Below are 20,540 nucleotides of genomic sequence, written 5' to 3'. Positions count from 1 at the left end.
GCCTAAAGCTGGGCAAAATCATCTAACACTAAGCCTATTTCATAATGAAGTATCAAATATCCCATGTAATTGAATACTGTACTGAAAGTGACAAACAGAATGGTTGTAAGTGTACTGATTGTTTACCCTTGTGATGGCCTGGCTGATGTGGCTGCTCACAAGAGAATTTCATATGACATATGGGTAGCTCAGGAAAATATCAAGTTAAAACTCAAAGTTTGGTTTCTACCGAATGCATACTGAATTCACACCATTATAAGGTCGAAAAATCCCAAGTTAAACCAGGGACTGTCTGCAATTTAAAACTCCATGAAATAATACTTCACCAAGTGCCATGTGCTGACATTTCCACAGTATACTATTTCATTTTTTTAAATGTGTAGTTTTGGGGTGCCTGGCTGGCTGTGTCAGGGGAGCCTGCAACTACAGCTCTCAGGGTCATGAGTTCAAGTCCCACACTGGGCCTAGAACTTACTTAAAAAATTAATAAAAATTTTAAAAACATGTAGCTGTGACTCACTACATTTCCTTGCTTACAAATGGGACTTCCACCAACGGGTCCCACACATTCCCCTTGAAAAGCACTGCTCTTAAGCCATAATCATTCTTCAAGGCCTTACTCAAGTCCAACCAATGAGCCTTTGTTGACCACTCCATTCTGAGCTCTTGTAAAATTACTACAATTTACTAGTCACGTTGTGTTTTCTGTACTACCCAGGTTTTAACTTGATGTCCTAAGCTCGTCTAGCGCAAGGTTCTGTCCTTTACCTCTTACATGCTAAATTCAAAGTACTCAATAAATACAATGCTTAATATCTGGCCATTGTGTTTCTGAATCTCACAATTGGTTGGGATTTTCTTTGGGGTGGGGTAAGGAAACGTGGTTTAATAATCCACCCACGTATTATGCTTAATTCCAAAATGGAAGAGTACACAAAGAGTGGTGTGTAGTTTTCAAGAGAACCAAACCATCAAGGTACAATGTTTCTAAGAGCTTTCATTACTACGCACCGCACGAAGTACTCATCTTGACATAGCCATAAAAACGTAACAGAACCAAGTTCTCTCACGACTAAAATATTTTTGGAATTGGAAAAATGGAAAAGTGTTCCGTGGGATCAGCATTTTTCACAACTCACTGCAACTACACCTTGAGGGTACACTTCCAGAACCGCGTGCCACTTAAGCAGGAAACTCGGCTGGCAGGGTGTGGAAGCTCAGCCTCACCAAGCGGGCCTCACTGCCCTGGGATCCTGTCTCTCTAGCAGAGAGGCTACACCGCCCGCAGCCCGAGAGGCTAAGGCGGGACTTCCCCCTCTAACCCCGCCCCGCGTCCCTCCCCAGCCGTTACTTTCCGCGCGGGACCTGCGCGGTGCCGGGCTCTAGCAACGGCCCTAGCAACTGCCGGACTCCTCCCTCCGGTGTCTCCCGGAAAGCGCTCCGCCGCGCCCGCGCGCGGCCTCAGCCGGGAGCGCGCCTAGGGCTCTTGGGGAGCCGAAGACGCGTGGAGCTGTGCGAGGACCCGCGGGCGGTGCAGGTCTGAGTCCCACTCCGATCCCTGGTGCCGGTCTCCTCGCCCCTCTGCGGACCAGTGGTCTGGCCTGAGCCGTGCGTCCGCAGGGAGTGGACGCTCCTTGGCCGGGCCTTAGTGGAGGTTGTGCATAGTGTCGCCTGTGAGCGGGGCCCTGGTCCCTGTGCGAGCGCTTGCATTTTTTAGGATCCTGCGGGCCCCTTGGGAAAAAGGCTTCTAAATTTTACCTCAAAACAAAACAAAAAATGTTTTCCCCCAACAATTATTTTTCATTGGTTTCCGCGCCAAGGAAAGTCTGTTCTGGCAGGCAGTCCCCAAGGAAGCATTTATTTTTTAGTGTTTGGAGTGGTTTGCGAGGGATTGGTAATCAGGGAAGGAGAAGCTAAGCACAGTGCCGTGCAGTGTATTTAACATAATAAGTAGTGGTTACATAATAAGCCAAGTAGTCTCTTTCTTATGTCTGCATTACTTCTTGGGAACATAGGACAAGTAAAGAAGTATATTAATACTTTTAAGATGCCAGTTCATGGAGTTGGATGATAAAATCGCTGCTTAAACCCACAGCATTTAAGTATTACTTCTGCCCGAAACCGTAGTGTACCATGAAAAACTAAGGCAAGATAGTCTGCCTACCACATGATGGATGATGTGGGAGAGGCCACTGGTCCTGCATGAAGAGGGTGGCACCTTGGGTTTTTCAAAAATGAATGTTGGACCTGTGTATATTATGTGACCAGGTTCTTCAAAATACTTAAGGAAAAAATTAAGGAAAAATGCTTTATCTAGTAGTGACTTGATCTAAAATATGTGGTTGGGGTGTTTTATATAGTATTCCATTGGGAAGTGACTGGTAGCCAGGAACTTTTAACAGTATCGTTTTGCAAAAAACATATATGTGTATATATATATATAATATATAAAATTTGCCATGCTGCCACTTGTGCCAGGTTGCAGATGGCCCATAAAGATGGTTTGTTAGGTTCTTCAGTAGGGAGATTGATACACATGATTTCTTTTTTAGAATGGTTTTGATGTGATAAGGAATTGTGGAATTCCTCCCTTTGCGCAAGACACAGAGATAGATACGTGAGATCAGTAAAGAATTCTGCTCTTGCAGAGTTGACTGCTAGGAGGGACAGCTTTGCTAAAAGGCAACTAACTACAAAAAGCAGATTTTTCCGTGCTAAATAAGTGAAACCAGTAATAAATGGGCAAAGTTAAAGAGATGTTAAGAGGTTGTCATAGAACATCTAGAGTCCTGACTTTGAGACTAAAATAGAGGATTATATGCAAGGTAGAATTGATAGAACTTGGTGAGTGATTAGATTTGGGGGAAAAGAGGTTAGAGGGGGAGTAAAAAATTTGTTTTCACCCTAATTTGCAGAATGATGAGTGTACCATCAAGGCATTTATTACTTTTTTAGGAATAAATTCTTTTTATGTTTTCTAAGTAACCCTCAAAACTTTCATCAATAAACCTCAAAAGAATTTGGTGTTCATAAGCATGTTTTGAAGGTTGTGAATCGTTACATTTGCAGCAAACTATTTGTACACATTTGAGGCAGGCTATTGGCTAGGTCAGGACCGATGCCCTTGTCATGTGGTTTCGGAGACCTTTGGAGGGAACTGTCCATAACTAACCACTTTTGGCGTCTTTTGTGTGGCCACCACAGCCATAAGTGAGTGTATAGGTGAAACGGGAGGGGGGAGCCCTAAACATTTCCTTTTCACTGTCTCCTAGGTATTTATGTTGTTTGATTTTGTAGAGGAAGGACATTTATATAAGGCTTCACTAATATCCATTTGGCTGTTTGGAAGGCCAAGCGGAATATAGGGGAATATTTCTGAGGCAGAATGCACTTAGAGGGCCCTAGAAAAACTCACAAGTAGTTTTCCACTGAATGTCAGGCAACCACATTGACCTTCTGGACATCCCTGGTAACTGTGTACGTCAGCCCCATATTGCTTGCGTTCTCTGGTGACACATGCAAACCTTCTAAATAGTTACTGGAACACCCAGGAAAATGGAGTCAGGTTGAATTAGTCCAGTCCAGTTCCTTTTATAGAATGAGTCCCATGATGAAGTAATTCAAGACTATTACAACCTAAAAACGTTTTTTCATAAGGACCTTCAGCAACACCAGAGCAAACCCAAACCAAGATTTAGGTGAAACTTAACTAGCTTCCTAAGTGCAGTAATGGGACCTCTTTTGGCTTATGACAGTTGACCTTCGGTTGCCCAATAAGGGATTTGTAGCTCCGATTTCTGGAGACTAATAGTATCTCTTCCCAGACTTTTAAGGCTGTCCTTAGAGTGATTTTTTTTTTAATTTTAGTCAAGATTTCTTTACCTGAGTCTGTAGATGGCCTTTTAGAGATCTGTAAACCGCATGAAATTGTGTGCAAAATATTGTGTCTGTGTATGCATCCATGTGAGAGGTCTAAGACTCTCTCACATGATCTTAAATGGATCTGAGACTCAAGAAAAGGAGGCAGCTTGGTAAATTTACTTTGAGTAAATTTGGCCAATATATTTTATTTTCCCAGTATATTTTATTGTATTTTTCTTCAATGACAAGCATCTTTTTTCTTTGGGTCTCAAGCTTACTGGTATTTACAATCTATAAAAAAAACTCCTGATGAGTAATTAAATTAGTTTTACTAACTTCTTGTTGGTAAATTATGTTGAATATTATGTTCCACTGGACTTTTTGTTCACTTTCTATTTGGGATACCACAGAAAAGTTTCCTGCTGTAGTCACAGCATTTCTTCTCTTAGTGTTTGTACTCAAAGTGCCTGGGGCCTCATAGTTAAACACCACAATGCCATAAGGCTTTATAATGAAAGGCTCATTTTACAGCTTTGGAATGCATATCAAATCAAAAGGTCCCCAGTCTCTTTTCTCCCTAAAAAGATAACTGTGCTTACAGAATATTTGAGAAACAGTTTGGACAGCCATTATTCTTTGAAAGAAATATTTAAATGGGAAAGTAATTTTACTATTTTATCTCTAGAAGTGAAGCATCTGAATGATTTATATTTTTAAAAAGCAGTATGAAATCTTCAAGCGAGAGGACATTAGTGTTACTTTGTAAAATTTTTAAGTTTATAAGATCACACTTTATTTTTCCGGCTATATATTTCACCTTTTGGGATAGTTTACAAATTATAATTGGTAGTAGATGCCTATCCTATTTTAGTGGATGTTTAGTTATGTTTGTGTGTGTGTTTTAATTTAAGTTGAAGAGGAATATATCTCTTAGAGCATAACCAACTAAATTTTACTGATTTCACTGGAACCTTGTATTTTCATTAGGATTTAGGTTGATATTTGATATCATGTAACATCAGTTTAAAGTCAGAGCCTACAGGGTTGAATACATTCCTGGCTGATACTAACATTAACCATTACATTCCTAAATAAAACAACAGTCACTAAAAAATGGATTGTTGGTACCTAAGTTTTATATTTAAAATAACTTTTCTAAGATAGCATCTTTTTATTTTTATGGAGGGAATGGCCCAGAAGGGTAATATATTGAGATTATTGCTTTTTAATTTTGTATTTTAAATCATGCTAATTTAGTGGCTTAAAAAGCTTATTAACATTTTTAAATAAATATAGCAGCACACAGTTTTAAATTAAATTGAGTGATTTTATTTGTGGAGACAAGTATAAAATATTTCCTATCTTTATTTTGCCCCCACTTTTTGTTTTTTGCAGCACACCTATGATGTATGTTTTAGAAATAGATGTTAAACTTTGGTTTGAATGAAAAATGTCTGTCAATCCACCTATATTTCTCAAAGACAAAGAAGAAAATAATTCAAAATTTGTGGAAATACAACAGTCACAAACTACTTCCATAGCTGCAGAAGATCCTCTTCAAAACTTATGCCTAGCATCTCAAGAAGTTCTTCAAAAAGCTCAGCAAAGTGGAAGATCAAAATGTCTCAAATGTGGTGGTTCAAGAATGTTCTATTGCTATACATGTTATGTCCCAGTTGAAAATGTACCTATTGAGCAGATGCCACTTGTGAAGGTTGGTAAGAAATTTAATTATTTGAAAGTAGGAAAAGAGGTTTTAAAAAGACATTGCATATATACCTGCTCTAAAATAATTGATAAGCTTGATAAATAGCGTCATTGTGGAAATGAATACTATTAATAGAAAATTTAAGCTTACAGAGTGGTAAATCTATTTCTTTTTCTTGTCTCTGGAATAAGAGATTCACATTGCTAAAATACTTGGGTCTGAGTAGTATTGTTTTGAATGAAATCAATTACTTTTTCATTAATGATTATAATTCATCTAAAACATAGGAAAAAATACGGCATAAACATGAATAGTACAAGAGACAAGTATATAGCTTGCCTGAAGGAACTTCAAAAACTACTTCAAGGCCTTGGACTTCTTTTTAAAAAAACATATCCTAAAGGAACTAGGATTGACGTTTGTTTAGGTTTTTGTAGAACAAGCTTATTATCCCCATCCTACACTAGGAGATAGAGCTCATGTCAGTGACCTAAACTAAGTAAACTTGAAAAGGCTACGTATTCATTGGGCCATATTATAATTGTAGTTATTTAAGTCAGATTTTAAAAAATTGATTTGAATTGATTGCTTACGCTATACTTTTTCTTGCTTACCAAGATACTCTTGTGTAGGTGAAAGGTGTATAGACCATGATATCTTTGTAATCAAAGAGCTTATTACATATATGTCAACTTGTCTAACATTTACATGAACTTGGGTAGTAAATCAAATAATGTGTAAAATTTGCTGCCTATTAGGGCTTTAGAGAGACTAAACTCTACACATGGGCTCATTAGAATTTGTTGGTAAGAAAATAAGTTGAAACTATATTCAAAAATATTTAATATGGTGACTTTAAGATTCATTTAAATTTGAAGTAGAATACTTTAATACTTATATTTTGTTACTTGAATTTCATTTTGGCTTGTATGCTGTCTTGTCAAGTTCATGGTCTCCTGAGAGGTCTAAAATCACACTTACAGGCTATTGGAAAGTTTACTGGTCAAGAAGAAATAGGCATGGAATCTAATCAGCTTCATAGTTACCTTAAAAAAACTGAAAGCTTGAGGAAAATAATTTTTTTTAAGTTTCCTATTATCTTGCAAGAATGTTACATTTCAAAGTATAGCTTTTAAAGTATACACAGAATTATTCTATCTTCTGTTCATATCATAGCCACATAAAGAGAGTATCCTTTTAGAAGTTTTAAGATGTATTGTGTTCCAAAGGATTGAAGATCAGAATAATAAAAGTCATTAACATACTGACTTTTCATAGAAATTTAAGAATAGAGGATTATTTTCCAAATCAGTGACTCAAAACACCATGCCAAGGGTTTGATCAACTCTAAATAGCCTACCAGATCATGCAGAGTTTTTAAAAGTGTTTATATGTTAATGGCCATATATAAAACTCAGTATGTTAACATATATTAATAGTAATAAAAACTCTGTAAATTTTTCTTTCTAATGTTTACTTTATTTTTACAAATCATTCAGCATTTGCTTTTAGATAGCCTGCTTGGGAAGGAAAGACGACTACATGATGAGTAAGTGCCTCCCAAGCTTTAAAGTTTAGTCTATGGAATAAATTCATAAATACTGATTCTTTTCATGCAGAATATGATTTTTTTAAATGTCATGAGAAATGCATAAGTAAAAGATGCTCTTGGGTATTTTTTAAAAAAGGAGTCCCCCCCCCAAAAAAAAATCATGAGGTAAAAGAAATCTTCATCTTTAGTAGAGTCCTAGAATTTAATTTTTTTTTTTAAGGTTCATTCATTTTTCAGAGACAGAGTGTGAGTGGGGTTGGAGCAGAAAGAGAGAGGGAGACACAGAATCCAAAGTAGGCTCCAGGCTCTGAGCTGTCAACACAGAACCCGACACAGGGCTCGAACTCACAGACTGCAAGATCATGACCTGAGCTGAAGTAGGAGGCTTAACCGACTCAACCAGCCAGGTGCCCCTAGAACCCTAGAATTTAAAAGACTCTTTTTTGGGAAAGTTGATAATTACACTGGAAAAGGCTTAGGGTTCCTGCTAATGGCATTTTAATAAATTGGGGCAGAAAGATTTGGTAAATCTTTTATAGGAATTATAGGTGTTAGAGAACAGATGTTCTTTATATATTTGCAAACAGAACATCTCTACTTGAACTGTGGTTAACACTGCCGGTGTTACTCTGTACCCTGTCATTATTTAAGAAGTATCTTCCTTTAAAATGTGTGAACTAGAGTACAAACAGTATTATTTCCACAATTTGATCTGTGCTTTTGTTTCATAGTATCAGAAACTTCAGGGACCTATACTGGGTCCCAGGATACTTCTTGAGCACAAAGTTTGCATAATTGTCATATACTTGTAGAATTTAGTCCATGATAGGCTAGGTACATGACTTTTAAATATATGAGTAACACTCTGTGTCCTTGATGTAAATGGTACCCTTCAGACATAGCCAGCTAATCAGAAATGTCACCTTTGGAATTTTCAGCTCTACTCATCAGCCATAGAAGAAAGTCAGTTTTACTAGTAATAGAATACTTTGTCACAATGTGCTTTCTTTTTCTTCTTTCCTCTTTCTATCTGCCCTGGGCTAAGATAATGCTGACCTGGGACTGAGAGACCCTGGGGAAAGGGAATGTAGTGTCAACTGAGACTGAGCATCATGAGGAAATTCTGACGTAGAGTTCAGCCAGAAGTAGACTGATGTAAAATCATTTGTGAACTGCGTACTTAAATGGTAAATTTTCTATAACTAGAAGTTGGTTTGGTGATTTGAAGCAATTGGCCCTAATTGGTCACTAGGCCCAAGTGGGGAGGGAAGGAGATTTGGCGTTTGAAACCCTAAATTGAAAACTACTTGGGGTACATATTTATGGCCCTTCTGGGATATATACCCTCCTTTTCCACACAGTCACCCAGAAAAGTAAAGTATGTGCAGTTGGGACCATCTAGTAGCCTGCGGCAACTGCTCCTTTAAAAACCAGCTCTAGAATTAATGATACGTACAACAATATGGATGACTCTCAGAACAATTATTCTGAGTGAAAGAAGTCAGATGAAAAGAGTACATACCATATTTGTATATGAATTTATGAATGATTATTTCAGTAAAAAATACATATTCAAGAACCAAAAAAAAGAAACCCCAACAGAAAAAGAAAAGAGCATATACCATATGATTTCATTTATATAAAACCTTAGAAAATGCAAACCTATAGTGATAGCAGAGCAATCATCATTGCCTAGGGACTGTGAGTGGTAGTTGATGGGGAAAGGGGAAGGAGGGAGGCACAAGAAGCCTTTTGGGGGCGACAGATAAATTTGTGATCTTGATTGTGGTGATGAACTCAGGGGTGTTAAAATTCATTATATTGTATACCTTAAATATGTGGCATTTATTATACCTATTTTATCCCTTTATTGAAGCTGTTTTAAAAAACAAAAATAATTTTGTACTCCAGGGTAAAATAACTTGCCCCAGGGTAAATACCTAGAATCCTACCTAAAATCCTGTTTTGGGTAAAGCAGAAGCTGGAAGAGTGTTTATCATAACAAATAAATCATTTATAATCAGTGAAGAATCCAACTTGGAGTTTCTTATATGTTATGGGGGGGGATATGACTTGGCTTTCATTTTCATACTCTTGACTGTAGCACCTGTATACACATTATACAGAAAACTAAATCAAACAAGTCAGTGAAATGATAGTAAAATCTCACTCAAGAAATGCAAGAGAATATTATTTTTACAAAGAGGCAGGACATAATCCATAACAAAGAAACTTTAAGGAAAATAGACAAAATTATTTTGAAGAGAGTTAATTTTTATATAAAGTGTGCACCTCTTGGACCTGTTACTTTTTCCAATTGATGATTATTTCATTTTTGCTGTGAAAGGCCACTGATGAGAATCATGATGTTCACAAAAAAGGGTAATACCTTTGATCTCGAAGGACATGTAGGGAATAAAATTTGACTTGAAGTTTAGATGTGAAGCCTTTGCCCAAACTTATATTTCCTTTTATTGTGTCATAAAATTAACAAACCTAGAGTTTATAGAAATTATAAAAAATGTTCTTGGCACAGATACTGAAATGCAAGGAATTGGACTCCCTGCCTATGTAACGTAAATGAAAATGACCTTGAAACTTTGCTTTAAGAGCAGATTCTATGTTAAAGGAGTTGGAAATAGTTGTTTAGTATGTGATCAACAATATCAAGGAAGAAATTTGGGTTTGCTTTATGGCTCTTAGAATTCTTAATATTCTAGTTTAGAAATGTATGATTTTCAAATTATATTTGTAGGAGCTTAGTGTGAACTTATTATTTTAGCCTAAGATTATTTTTATTAACATAAAAATTAGAATTTTTATGTTTGTTGTGTTGATTTCTCTTTTTTTTTTAATTTTAGCTTCCACTGAAGATTGACATCATTAAACATCCAAATGAAACAGATGGCAAAAGTACTGCTGTACATGCAAAACTATTAGCACCTGAATTTGTAAATATTTACACGTATCCTTGTATTCCAGAATATGAAGAAAAGGACCATGAAGTAGGCAGCTTATTTTTTTACAACTCTTCACATTAAGTCTAAAAATGAATTTTTTAAATGTTTTTCTTTTTTTTTTTGAGAGAGAGTCAGAGTCAGAGTGTGAGTGGGGGAGGGGCAGAGAAAGAGGGAGACACAGACACTGAAGCAGGCCCCAGGCTCTGAGCTGTCAGCACAGAGCCTGATGTAGGGCTCAAACTCAAGAACAGTGAGATTGTGACCTGAGTGGAAGTCGGATGCTTAACTGAGCCACCCAGGTGTCTCTAAAAATGAATTTTAAGTTCCATTACCTTTATAAGCTTACTTGAACATAATTTAATATTTTTCTTAATGACCTAGAGTTATTTTTTTATAGCAATAAACATACAAATTATTTACTTCATTGGTATCTTCAAAGATCAAATGATTTTAGATTGTTAAGGCTTTTTTGAATCTCGTCTTTCCACTTTATATAGTTTTTCTGCATTATTTCTTCAGGTTTTTACTTACTGCCGATATTACTGTGCCTGCTTTTACTTTCTTCCCTCTCCATTTTCCTGCCTATAGTACATACAGATCTAATTTGATACGAACTAAGAAACCATATTATGAACATAATGGGAACATATTCAACATGTTTGTTTCTTGTCAAGTTGTAAGTCAGAATTTATTCATTTCAAAGATCATAATAGCACACTGCTGACTTAAGTTTCTTTGCTTTAGGTTGCACTGGTTTTTCCTGGACCTAAGTCTATTTCAATAAAAGATCTTTCTTTTCATCTGCAAAAAAGGATTCAAAATAATGTTAGAGACAAAAATGACCCTGAGAAGCCATCTGTTAAACGCAAGAAAACTGAAGAACAGGATTTAAATGACAGCAAGGGCCAAGACACAACACTGAAAAAAATTATATTTATCGATAGCACCTGGAACCAAACAAACAAAATATTCACTGATGAGAGACTTCAAGGTAAGAAAAACAATTTTTTTGTGGATTGCTCTGTCTCCCAACTTTCATTTAAAAAAACTTCAAACCTGCAGATTATTGGAAGAATTGCACTGAATACCCATACATTTTGCCACATTTGTTTTATTCTCTATTATATGTGTGTTTATACTTAGATATATCATTAATTTTTGGTTGAACTGCTTGAAAGTAAGTTGCAGACTTGACAACACTTCACCCTTAAATACCTAACTGTACATCTTTTAAGAATAATTGCAAAGTCACAATACCATTATCACTGTAAGCAAATTAACAAAAGTTCTCTAATCTGTAATACAGAACATAGTCCATATTCACATTTCCCTAATCGACCCAAAGTATCTTTTGTAGCTCTTTTTTCCTTCATATCCCATGTAGTTATTAGGCCTCCTCAGTCTGATTTAACATAGAGCTTCTCCTGTTTTTGTTTTCTATGACTTTGGCTGGCGTGAGGAGGACCGGGCAGTTGTCTGAATGCTCCATCATAATTAGATTCACTTCAGTATTTTTGCAAGGATACTTCGTGACAAGGATAAATCTAGGGTTGTCCATGACAATTCCAGTTTATACTTGTTCTGATATGATTATTAATAGCATTCCCTTTCATTCTCAGAAATGAAGCTCTTTAACTTACTAATTACATGATTACCCTATTCATAGGTAAAGTTATATACTTATTATTGCATCAAATCAAGACGCATATAATGTAAGTTCCATTATTGGTAACAACTTTAATTAATTAAAGTGGTGATTGCCAGGCCTCTCCATTATAAAGGTTTGTTTTCTTCTTTGAAACTAGTAGTAGTAACCTGTGGGGTGATGCTTCGAGACTATAAACTGTCTATTTCTCAACTGCTGTTCACTGAGTGGTTTTAGTATTCATTGATGACTTGCCTAAATCAGTACTTACATCAAGGATTGCAAAATGATGACATTTCTTTTACATTTGTTAGCTGACTTTCTTATGTAAAGAACTCTTCTCCACACCCCCCTTCTTTTTTTTCACTCTCCCCTGCCCCTTTTTGAGGTCACTGTACATTTTTAGATTTCCTTTTAGTTCATCATACGTAATATGTTGTGATTGTATCTTTTTTGATGCCCACATTGTCTCAACTTTTGCTAGTGGAGGCCTTCAAGCCCTCTCTGTGTCATGGCCTCATTAGTCTTTTCTGGTACAACAGGATGTGCCAAGTTCACTTGTACTTTTTTCCTGCCCCAGATCTAGAACCAATGATTGATTATACAAAGGAGCTGTGGTTCTTTTTAGTGGGGACTAATATTAGAAATCAAGAGCTGGTAAATTTATTACAACTTGGATGTCATTGCTACAGTGGATAGAGCCAAGGAAAATGGACATATATCATGAGTTCACATGGAGAGTTCCAATTCCAAGATTTAACTTCCCAGGGATTTTCTTTCTTTTGTTTTACCTTTGTATGTCTCTGTCTCTTAGAGTGAAAAGTTTAGTTCCTAATAAAATGGTTTAAAAGAGTTGCTTCACTTGCCCAACTAGCACAGCTAGTAATTTGAAGAACAGGAACTCATGTTACCTCTCTTATTTACTTGCACCTTACTTAGTTCTTCAGGGTTTTTCAGTAGTTTCTCTAAATATTTTAGATTTATTTCCAGCTCTTGATAGCTTTGTTTGTGTACCATGTTTGATTAGAAGGCAAGAGAGCTACCCAGTTGGTTTTAGACAGTTGCCAAAACAGTTTCAACCTGGGAGACCCTTTCTCAGGCTGTTGTTAAAAATGCACATCACCTAGAAAAGAAAGTTTATGACACTTCTTTGGAGTTTAACTTGTGTTAACTAATCTCAAACTAACGTGAGTGACAATACTAGATTTAATTTACATAGTTCATACCTCTGAGGTCAACATACATGTTGGTAAGATTGCTTTGTCAATCTAATTGTGTGCATACCTGTGTGTTTGTTGGTGAGAATGATAAGCAGAAAGATAGAGACAGAGAAATTGTGTGTGTGTGAGAGAGAGAGAGAGAGAAAGAAAGGGAAGGGGGTGGGGGGAGTGGGAAGGAGAGAGACAGAGAGAAACTACAGACTATAAGACCTAGAAGAATCTTTTTGCTGATATTTAATAGAGGGATGGAGCCCTGAGGCCCGACTCTTTGGAGCACTCCCTGCCACACTGCATTGGATGGTTACAGCAGCACCTTATTCCTCATTTTGAAGATTTTTCTGAACTACTTTCTTTACAATTACCTTATATGGTAATTGAAAGGATCAAATGAAAGAACATGAGTGAAAGCAGTTAAAAAAACTATAAAAGGAATTATTGAGGCACAATTCAAAAATCTGTTTTCAGAGTGTTCATATTTGAAATTAAGGCTTCAAGTCAGATTTGTACCAAAATTTCTGTTATTCCTTTCCAGATCACATAGTAGGTATCCTGTATTTTTAAAAGGGGATTTCTTAATTCCTTCAAAATCATGAAATCTGCATGTCCTACTTCAACCCCTCTCCCTTCTAGTGCCTTATTGCACCACAGGGACTACTTGAGGCTTTGCACATACTTAACAATCTCTGTATATGTGAAAACACAGTTTCCAGAAAAACCAAATTACTTCCTTAAGACACAACCCATGTTTGCTATAAATCATTGCCTTTGGGTTTTAAAACATTTTATCATTTGATGGGATTAAACTGAACAAACCAGCTTTTTTTTTCAATATATGAAATTTATTGTCAAATTGATTTCCATACAACACCCAGTGCTCATCCCAAAAGGTGCCCTCTTCAATACCCATCACCCACCCTTCCCTCCCTCCCACCCCCCATCAACCCTCAGTTTGTTCCTCGGTTTTTAAGAGTCTCTTATGCTTTGTCTGTCTCCCACTCTAACCTCTTTTTTTTTCCTTCCCCTCCCCCATGGGTTTCTTTTAAGTTTCTCAGGATCCACATAAGAGTGAAAACATATGGTATCTGTCTTTCTCTGTATGGCTTATTACGCTTAGCATCACACTCTCTAGTTCCATCCACGTTGCTACAAAGGGCCATATTTCATTCTTTCTCATTGCCACGTAGTACTCCATTGTGTATATAAACCACAATTTCTTTATCCATTCATCATGAACAAGCCAGCTTTAAACCTCAGATAAAACCCTCAAATGTAATGTATTGGAAATTGTTTCGGTTATCTTATGAATGCAGAGGTTAAGAATCTCTTTAACAATGTAGAAACATACTGTTTTGCCACATTTTACAGAGAAACAGCTCTGAATGTTTTACTCTGGGCAAAATAAAACATTTGAAGGTTGAGCGCATAATTTAATCATAAAATGTGAACTTACACGTGAAGAGTGATATAACATTCTTGAAGATTCACCATAGGAAGCCTTAGAAGAAGGTGGTGAGGAAGGATGGTTACTTTTGTTGGAGAGGCAGTCCAAATTATAAAAACTGGGATCATATTATAATTTGTTTTATGGGTACCTGGGTGGCTCAGTCAGTTAAGCATCCAACTTCAGCTCAGGTCATGATTTCATTGCTCTTGAGTTGGAGCCCGGTGTCAGGTTCTGTGCTGACAGCTCAGAGCCTGGAGTCTGCTTTAGATTCTGTGTCTCCTTCTCTCTCTCCTGCTCCCCATTCATGCTCTGTCTCTGTCTCTCAAAAATAAATAAACATTTAAAAACATTTTTTTTTTAATTAGCCAGCCATCTCCCTTCATTTTGACTGTATTGATATAATGTTTAAAGTGACTGCTTTTTTTTTTAGATTAAAAGCATTGCCTGAACTGTAGTCAGTGTGTAAGTGAGTGCTGTATCATATACTGCCTCATTCAGTCCTCACAATGACAGTATGAGGATAGCTCAAGATTTTTACTCTTACTTTTCAGTTGAAGAAATTCAGGCAATAATTTTGAAGGGAAAAGCCATTTATAATTATCTGCTTTAAAATTCTGCTAAAAAAGATTTGCTGATTTCATCATAAAATTATTGATTGTCAAAAAATGCTAGCAAAAGAATTTTTTAATATATGTGTTTGGCTTTTAAAAATAAATATTTTTTATATAATCCCATGCCTGTGTTTTCCAGTGTGTTTTCAAAGGTTCTATATACTTCTAAGAAAATCTTTAAAACAGGATGGATTAATGGTAATAATCACTAACTCTTGATTTTTATACTTAACATTTTAGAACATATTAGGTGCATTAGAAACCATTATTTAATAGTTACTTTGGGTTTGTTTTTTAGAAATTGCATTGTGATATCAAATCCTATGTTAACATTTTAACTGTACTAATTAGGACATTTTCAAATGTTTGCCTTTACTTCTTGGATATAGTTAACATTAATACAAATAGTCAAAAGAGTTTGGTTTGGGTTGTTACAACTTTTGTGTATCTTTGAATCAAAATTATTCACATTGAAGTATTTTCAGGGCGCCTGGGTGGCTCCATTGATCAGGTCATGATCTCACAGTTTGTGGGTTTGAGCCTGGCATCAGGCTCTGTGCTGACAGCTCGGAGCCTAGAGCCTGCTTTGGATTCTGTGTCTCCCTCTCTCTCTGCCCTTCCCTTGCTCATACTCTGTCTATCTCAAAAATAAATAAAACATTTAAAAAAATCAAATTGGAATATTTTCAAAATACCCAGATAGAATACTTTAAAGGTTGTGATTTGTCCATTCATTCAGTAATATTTGTTAATATTTCAGTAATATTTGTTAAAATTCAGTAATATTTGTCCTGGATAGGTGATGTCCTAGATTGGGGGATAGAAAGGAGAATAGAGCAATCTCTCTACCCTCTAGTTGATCACAGTGGCTGTTAGTTAGGGTTGTGTCTCCCCATATGAAACAGAAACCCAGATGGAATCTTAAAACAAGTAGTGAGTTTACTTTTCATGGGTAAAAGTCCAGAAATAGGTAGTCCAAACTATTATAAGGACTTCACAATGCCTGTAAAGATTCATACTCATTCCATTTTATTCCTTCATCACTTTAATCCTTGTAAGATAGCTGCTAGGTCCCAAGACAAACCATATATATATTCCAGTTGTTATATGCCCACTGAGTCTGGCTCTTTCATTAAAAAATAAATATATAATATAATAATAGCTTTCTTGGAATTTCCTCCTAGGAGTTTTCATTTTTCCTTCTTTGGCCAGAATGGTTCACATGACCACTCTGGCTATGAGTAGAGCTGGGACATAGTTTTTATTTTTAGCTGGACACTTGCCATACTGAACAGGATTGAGGTTTGTTAATACTGAGAGAAGGAGAACATGAATATTGAGAACATAGTGGACATTGTCTGCCATGTAATCTATTACAGGAGGCAGACAAGTAAGCAGGTAAGAAAATTCAATAAATTTTGGATGCAGGGGTAGCATTGAGGAGACACAATCCTGTTCTTCGTGGAGTCCCTGAAGGATTAACTGTTTCTGTTGAAATCTTGATGGATAAAGGGCTGAGGCCTGGGCAGTTCATTCAAAGGGAATGGCATATACACAAAGATATAAAAACATCATTTTACATTCAGGACACTGAAAAAGTTGAATATGGTGTAGAATGTGTACGTATATAAGAATGGTAGGAGAAATAACTGTGAAGAAATACAAACTGTGAATGCCCTTGAATATCATGCCTGGGAATTCGGTCTTTTTTTCCACAGGTGCTATGACACTTGTAGAGAATTTAATGCCAGACATTGACATGATTAGATTTGTATTGTAAGCCTAATGGGAAGAACAGGGCTGGGACCTGACTTCTGGCTCTCATTCTGCCACTAAATAGGCAAAGGTGTTATTTATATTACTTTTTAAACTAAGTTATGACACATGCGAAAGAACATATATATAATATAATTTTATAGCACATGGTGATATAATGAATAATTAAGAACCCAGGCACCAGAATTGTATCAATAACTTATCTACCTATGTTCTTCCCTGCGTGACTCCACTTCTCCCCTGATCAGAGGTAACTTTTCTCCTGAATTATGTTTTCATCATTCCTTTGTGTTTTATTTATATGCATCAGCTTTCATAATCTTTGTTATTTAGTTTTTTATTTTGACCTGCATGTCGTATTCCCGGGGACCTGCAATCTAAAGTCAGCATTGTGTTTCTAAGGTTTACCCCTGTTGTTACGTGATTAACTATAGTTTATTCATTTTCACTGCTGTGTATTATCTGTGTGAATATACTACAGTTTATCTAGTCTCCTATTGATGAAACACTTGAGTTAATTCTAGTTTCTGCTCTTACAAATTATGCATCTACGAATACTCTTATGCATGTACAAGGTTCCTTAAGGAAACATACCTTGAAGTGGAATCGTTGGGTTGTTGCATATGAGAATGCCCACTTCTACAAGGTAATGCCAACTGTTTTCCAAAGTGTGGGTATACAAATTTATACACCTGTCATTAATGTATAAGAGTCCTCATTGATCCATGATGCCTCCTATCTTGGTATTGTCAGATGTTTGATTTTTGCCAGTCTAGCAGGTATAAAGTGGCATCTCATTGTGATCATAGTTTGCCTTTCCCTTAATTAATAATTGGATTGAGCATCCTTTTGTTCATTTATTTGGCCACACGCATCCCGTTCTGTGAAACAATTATGTGCATCTTTCTAATTTTTTAAAATTGATTTGTAGGAATTCTTTAGATCTACTAGAATGTAGATAATAATGTTTTGAAATATCTCCTTGTAGCTTATGACTCATCTTTTAAATTTCTTTATGGTATCTTTTGAGGAATAGAAATTCTTGATGTAGAATTCAGTGTTCATGTTGAGCACTTGCTATGTCTTGTATAAATCCTCTCTACCCTAAGATACTATATTTTTAGTAATTTGTTTATTGATTTTAAAAGTATTTTCTGTGTAAGTAATGTCAATTGTGTTTCTTCCTTTCCAGTTCTTACACATCTAATTAATTTATTGTTTTTTTACTGTGTCAGCTCAGACCTCCGGGTTGACCCTCTGGTGTTGAGGGAAGCCCTGTAGACAGACTGTAGAGGTCATCCTGTGTTTCAGTCTCAGAATCTTTTACATGGAGGGTTTCATCTATTCATGTTTGCTATGAGTATTGATATTTTGGGATGTATTTCTACCATCTTAATTTTATTTTTCCTGTTGTTTACTTTTTTTGTTGTTGACTTTTTTTCAAGTTTTTATCTTTTTCCATTCTGTAATATTCCTATTTTGGTTCTTTTAGAAAATTGTACTCTGCACATGCGACTTATTTTAAGTCAAACAGTATTTTAAACAAGATTTTAACCTTCCGTTTTGAACACGCTAAGCACTTAGCAGACAATGTTTGATTCAACTTCCTCCTTGTTCACTAAGTTACTGTTATTTTCTTCATTATTTTTGTTCTGTCCTTTATCTTCAGCCCACAAATTAGATATGGTTATTGTTTTTGTTTCATTCAGGTAGCATTTGGATTTGCATAGATGTTTATCGTTTTCTTTGCTCACCTTTTCTTTAACCCAGACTGTCTTTGCTGAAATACATTCCTTAGCAATTACTTTCATTTGGTTTCCTGTTGGCATATGTTCAGTTTTTGTTACTTTACTAATGTTTTCCTTCCTGTTATTAATACATAGTTCTGCTGAGTACACAATTTGAGGTTGTTAGTTTTTTCTCTTGACACTTTGAAGGTTTTATTCTGGAGTCTTCAGTACTTTACTATTGCTGATAAAAAGTCTCCTATCATTCCCATTACCATTCTTTTGTATATGATCTTTTGTATATGATCTGCCACTTCTTAATCCCTGTTTTAAAAATCTCTTTAACTTTGCTCTTTTGCAGTTACACTATTGTGTGATGGATCTAGGCATTGATTTCTGTAGATTTATTCTGCTTGAGATACATTATTTCATGGATCTGTGGCTTTGCATTTTTAAAAATAGTCTATGGAAAAGTCATGGGCATTATCTCTTTAAAAACTCTCTCTCCTCCATTCTCTGTTCTCTCCCCCTACAAGTCCTATGTAGACATTTGATCCTCCTTATCTCTTAAAAATCTTAATTTTTTACAGTATTTTATTTCTTGTCATTCTTTGCTGCATTTCTGAAGTAGCTTTTAGGTTAAAGAGAGGTGTGATAGTAGGAAATCATTGGTAACTCAAAAGTTCCTTATCTGGGTAGGGAGGCTCATTTTAATACTCCCTTTTCCCTTTAATACTACTTTCTCACTTTGAAATAAATATGCTTTATAAAAAGTATAGCAAAATAAATACAATGTGAATCTAAGTAGTGGTCTAAGGTGCTAAAAGCATTTTGGGTTTGTATGTTGACATCTGAGTTTTAAGAGGTCAAAGAACTGTTCTGTGATTTCATGAATTATTTCCTCTTTAAATGCACAGGACTAAGACATTCTAGCTGACTGTGTCATTGAGGCCTCACGTACAGATGTGGCAGAGCTAAAGAAACAACATTAGGTACTCTGTTCATGAAGATATAGCCAAAAAGTGATAATCCAGAAGTCAACTTTAACCATATTAAGGACCATTAACCTGCCTATCTCTCTCAGTGAGTTTTAGAATGATGTTTGAAATGTCAGTTTATCAAGGAAATGAAACCTTCTGAATATTGGTGATTTTAGTCCTGTCACTGGTTAAAATGTAAAGACACTGGTAGATAGAAAATAGCATCTTGATTACTTTTAACTCATGGTTGTAAGTTCTAAGATTTATGTATAAGATTTTGTTCTATGTTTTATATTGCTTCTGTATTTACCTTAATGCATTTAAGAAAATACCCTATTTGGTTGGGGTTGAAGGAACTTGTGTGTTCTCTTAAAAAAAATTCTTAAAATAATTAAGAGAAATTATCATTGTGCCAGATCCTGTGGTTAATAAAAGTTATTTATACTTATTTGTTTTTGGCAGGACTGTTACAAGTTGAGTTGAAAACAAGAAAAACTTGCTTTTGGCGCCATCAAAAAGGAAAGCCAGACACCTTCCTTTCCACAATTGAAGCTATTTACTACTTTCTAGTAGACTACCATACTGATATATTAAAAGAGAAATACCAAGGACAATATGACAATCTCTTATTTTTCTACTCTTTTATGTACCAGCTGATAAAGAATGCCAAATGTTCTGGAGACAAGGAAATGAGAAAACTTATCCATTAGTTTTTAAAAAGCTACTTATGTCATTTTATTTTGCTAAAAATTAATAAACCTTTACTTGTGCTTTGTTTATTCTTAAGAAATATTAATATATAATGTCTGTTAGATCACTTGAGAAAATAAGGTTTCATTCATTTACTTCAGTTTCTAAGGGAATTTTTAGAGATAGTATTGACTGAAACACTCATTTCAGAAGTTATTTGCTCAAGTTGGGTATATCTCAGTTCATTACTACATTTTAATATAATATATGTTATATTTATGCAATTAGATATAATAGTTGTTTAGGGATCTTCATATTTTTCTGTCTATACCCACTACCACATTTGGAGGTAGATGGGATCAGAAT

At 35.7% G+C, this 20,540-nt stretch overlaps 2 protein-coding genes across 6 annotated transcripts in view; one reads left to right on the top strand and one right to left on the bottom strand.

The window, feature by feature from the left end:
- The window catches only part of FAM227B (family with sequence similarity 227 member B), a 211,283-nt gene extending 209,956 nt beyond the window's left edge, over positions 1–1,327 (bottom strand). For 3 of the 5 annotated variants that reach the window (XR_007153019.1, XR_007153020.1, XM_047862979.1), the window contains exon 1: positions 1,140–1,327. The gene's annotated coding sequence lies outside the window, so the exon portion shown is untranslated. Of the gene's footprint in view, positions 1–1,011; positions 1,098–1,139 lie in introns of those variants that run through there. The other 2 variants (XM_047862980.1, XM_047862981.1) reach the window with 2 other exon arrangements.
- A 62-nt stretch (positions 1,328–1,389) lies between these two features.
- Positions 1,390–20,263, top strand: DTWD1 (DTW domain containing 1). Its single transcript, XM_047862988.1, has 5 exons — positions 1,390–1,537; positions 5,257–5,575; positions 9,983–10,126; positions 10,826–11,072; positions 19,947–20,263. Exons 2-5 carry the CDS (start codon positions 5,312–5,314, stop codon positions 20,192–20,194), a joined length of 903 nt encoding a protein of 300 aa, XP_047718944.1. The 5' UTR covers positions 1,390–1,537; positions 5,257–5,311; the 3' UTR covers positions 20,195–20,263.
- The last annotated feature ends 277 nt before the right edge of the window (positions 20,264–20,540 follow it).

Source organism: Prionailurus viverrinus, chromosome B3 (assembly GCF_022837055.1).
Source record: "Prionailurus viverrinus isolate Anna chromosome B3, UM_Priviv_1.0, whole genome shotgun sequence".
Lineage (NCBI taxonomy): Eukaryota > Metazoa > Chordata > Mammalia > Carnivora > Felidae > Prionailurus > Prionailurus viverrinus.
The sequence above is the reverse complement of the archived record's forward strand: the minus strand, read 5'-3'. Positions and strand labels throughout refer to the sequence as shown.